General features: G+C 52.8%; 1 protein-coding gene across 1 annotated transcript in view; it reads right to left on the minus strand.

The window, feature by feature from the left end:
* Positions 1-228: 228 nt before the first annotated feature.
* Positions 229-3,914, minus strand: part of LOC112071966 (sister chromatid cohesion protein PDS5 homolog B-like) — a 97,663-nt gene continuing 93,977 nt past the window's right edge. The window contains 1 exon segment of the mRNA XM_070439582.1: positions 229-456. Within this exon segment, the coding sequence (XP_070295683.1) occupies positions 229-456 (228 nt within the window).

The following is a 3,914-nucleotide window of genomic DNA, read 5'->3' on the forward strand; positions in this document are numbered from 1 at the left end:
CGGCCACAAGATGAAAAGCCCTGGCTTAGTCCTTCCTGTCTTGGGAAAAGGCCTGGGGGGCTGGGGGGTGGAGGGGGCGATGGAGGGGTGTGGTGGTGGTGGGTCAGGAGGGGGCATCAGGCCAGGGCTTCACAGTAGACCCACCCGACACCAACACACAAACGCCGGGATTCAGGAGCAACTTGACCCCTTCCCTGCCCCCTCTCCCTCTGCCCACCTCCCCTCCCCTCAGTTAGCACTCAGGAATGCCGGCTGGACTTCTTTGCAGGAAATGAAACGCTCCTCTGTTCCAGTGGAGGCCGGGTRCTGGCTCTGGCTCTCTCTCTCCTTGGCCCAGGGAGGGGATGGGAGGTGGGGGGAGCGATTGAGACCAACGGGGCCCAGCCTCTGGGTCTTTGAAGCGTGGGAGGTTAAGATAACTGGCACGGCCCCGCGTCTCTCAATCGCCGCCTCCACCTTCCCGGGGCAAATCAAAGAGCCCGCAGCTGGGCCCGTCCCGCCTGCCTTCCACTACTCCTCCCCTTCTCCTTTCCCCCCTCCCTCCCTCCCCCCTCCTTCCCTTTGCTGCAGCGGCGCTCTGGGATTTCTTTTGGTTCCATGAAAAAGGAAAACACAACCGACAAATTACTGAAAATAAGCCAAATGGAGCGAGGTGCCTCCAACACAGGCAGGAGTGTAGACTTTACCATGGCAGAGGGAGAGAGGGAGGAGAAGGAGGAGGAGGAAAAGGAGAAAGAAAGAGTTCTGGGAGAGAGAGGAGAGGAGGAAATGCCAAATCAGCTGACTGTTTGTTGCCATGTCTGTCTCGACCACAAAGTCAGCAACCTAGACAGACAATGTTCTTATTTTATGAAATATGGTTTCAGAGATCAACTCCAAATCACAGAAACCCAGGAATTTGTACATCTCGACTGAAAAGATGGCATTAAAATCTGGAAATAAACCTGATTCTTGTAATTTTCTCTGCCAAGTTTTCTAAATGGTCAGAATCAGGTTTTAACACAGCATTGGCTGGATGGAAAGGTAAATGGTGGCTATTCATATCCAACCAGTGATTGAGACAACGRATTAAGTTCAGGAAACAAAGTCAGACGACCAGAAAAAAACGGAGATGGCCAAATTTGCACTGACTGTGCTCCGTCTTGGTGAGATAATCACCTTGCTGTGAAGTGTTTAAACTATGCTTTTGTTTGGCGACTCCCTCTCGGCTCAGGAAGTCTCACTTTCTCTATTAAATTGTGACACTGCCACAACCGGCAACCATCAGCTTGAGAAGGAAGAGGTAAAACCGAAGAAGAGAACTGATGTTATTAACAACTGGCTTCCTCCTGTCAGCACTTTCTCTGTCCGGGAGACAGAACATTAAAAGGAAAACCTAGAATAGCTCTGTCTGTCATTTCTAACCTCCAACCAAAAGTCAGGGTGGTTTGGTGGGAGAAACGTTGTTCTTGTCTGGGCTGGGAACACGGACAATGGTATTGTTGATAACGGTGGGATGTTTCGGGGGGGGTCCAGTTAAAACAGAACGAGGGAGAGGGGGATGAGAAGAAAAGAGAAAGGGAAGTGGATAAAGGAGGTTTCTGTCTATACGAGGCTAGAGGAAGGGAGAGGGGAGGGTTTTTGATTGTGGGGAGAGGAACGGTAGGGGGTAAGGCTCCCGCCCACCGAGCCACCAAAAGCCCAAACCTCAGGCATGTGCTGGTGAGACTGAGGTAGAGTTGGGGGTCTGGGGGTAGGAGCCCTGTCTCCTTACCCCTCTACCCACATCTGATGCGCCGTCGCTGGGGGCCCGAGCTGCTGAAGTCTGGCCAAGCGCGGCGTAGTGTGGTGTGCCCCCGCAGTACTGCACAGCTACAAAGCTGGAGCTGGGGGCTGGAGGCCAGGGCGGCACTATCAAAGGGCTCGTACAATGACTGCTCCCTCTGCTGCGGCGCACTTCAAAGGAGCCCCACCGCCACTCAGACTCACCATCGGATGGGAGGGAGGGAGGGAAAAGAGGGGAGAACGGGGAGGAAAGACGGGACAGAGAGAGAAAGKGAGTAGGAGGAAAGAGAGGGAGAGAAACCCCCCTACAATAGGAGCCACATTTTGTTCAGCAGAAGTAGAAACTCAGCCACATCTCAAAACAGAGTTTCGTGTTTATAAAGAATMAAATAGAGAAAGAAAAAACATCTTRCTGCGACCCCTCTCCCCTTCCCATCTCTCCCCTCTGTTACCTGCYGGCCTTTTYTGATCCAGAGATAACGACTCAGAAGGGGGGACGTTTTACAAGGCAGCACACCCCCACCACCCCCTCAATCTGCAGAGTCTCAAGGAGCCACCGGGGAGAGACAGAGAAGGGGGGAGGGAAGGAGAAGGAGAGGAAGTAGAGAAGACATGACAAAACCCAGCAGGGAGGGAGAGGCTCTACCCTCATACGGTCACTCCCTGCAGCTGGCCAGACCTCGGCACAATAGGCCAGTGACTCAACCAAAACAAACCCACAGACCCAGTCTAAACAGAAAGCCCCACTTTAGYTGATTCGCTGTGTCCTAAATGYCACCCATCCCAAATGGCACCCTATTCCCTTTATAGTGCAKTACTTTTGGCCAGGACCCATAGGGCTCTGGTCAAAAGTAGTGCACTATAAAGGGAATAGMGTGCTATTGGGGATGCACAGCTCAGTCGCACACATGTAAACTAGAGGTCCCCAAGTGCCCCTAAGAAGTATCAAAGAGAGCCCTTTTCTCTGAAGGAGGAGAGGCAAGAGATTAAGTCCAGGGTTTGACTAAAACCTGCGCGATAGACTCGGCGGCACACCTGCATAGTTTAGACATTCCACTACAGCTGCTACACCCCTGGAAGGCCACAAGTGCTGAAGGTTTTCTTTTTCTCCTTCACAGGGCTCTGCTGTGTGTGTGTGTGTGTGTGTGTGTGTGTGTGTGTGTGTGTGTGTGTGTGTGTGTGTGTGTGTGTGTTGTGTGTGTGTGTGTGTGTGTGTTGTGTGTGTGTGTGTGTGTGTGTGTGTGTGTGTGTGTGTGTGTGTGTGTGTGGTGTGGTGTGTGTGTGTGTGTGTGTGTGAGAGAGAGAGAGAGAGAGAGCACGAGAGGGACATTTTCGTTTCTACTTCCTAACCCACAGTAACATTAGCCGGTGGCTGTCGCCCTGATTTATGCCAAGCACTCTTTTTTTCCTTCTTTGTGAAGTCTAGTTTTAAAGAGGAGGCAGGAGATCCTCTCCTCTACTCTGCTGAGCTGAGACGCTCAGAGCAAGACCCTGAGTGTTTCACAGCCCCCCGAAACCATTCCAATTATCCCAGGTCACTAATAACGGCTGTGGTGGTGGGGTGTGTGTGTGTCCTCCACTGTGCCTTAAGGCAACCAGCACCAAATCAAACCAGCTCTGGAACTGAAGGTAAGACTCTGAACCCTGCCTGACTGCAGCCGGAGAGTGGGCTGGCTGTTTGAGAGAGGGGGGGTGAAAGTGAGGAGAGAGAGGGGGAGAAAGGGAGGAGAGAGAGGGGGAGAAAGTGAGGAGAGAGAGGGGGAGAAGGGAGGAGAGAGAGGGGGAAGGGAGGAGAGAGAGGGATGAGGGCAGAGAGAGAGTGGAATGACAGTTGGGAGAAGGAGAACTCTCGAGCACAAGAGGAATTTTAATTTTTGCCCTCTCCCTCCACCCCTTGCTCCCCCCCACACCCTCCCACCCCACCCCTTGCTCATCAAAGCCTGACAGCTGACTTCTGCCTCCACACATCACAGGCAAACACACGGGGGGGGGGGGGGAAGAGAGAGAGAGAGAGAGAGAAGAGAGAGAGAGAAGAGAGAGAGAGAGAGAGAGAGAGAGAGAGAGAGAGAGAGAGAGAGAGAGAGAGAGAGAGAGAGAGAGAGAGAGAGACCAACCTACAGTCAACGCTCTGTACCACACTAGTTCACGCA

This window comes from Salvelinus sp. IW2-2015, unplaced genomic scaffold (genome assembly GCF_002910315.2).
Source record: "Salvelinus sp. IW2-2015 unplaced genomic scaffold, ASM291031v2 Un_scaffold1786, whole genome shotgun sequence".
Taxonomy (NCBI): Eukaryota; Metazoa; Chordata; class Actinopteri; order Salmoniformes; family Salmonidae; genus Salvelinus; species Salvelinus sp. IW2-2015.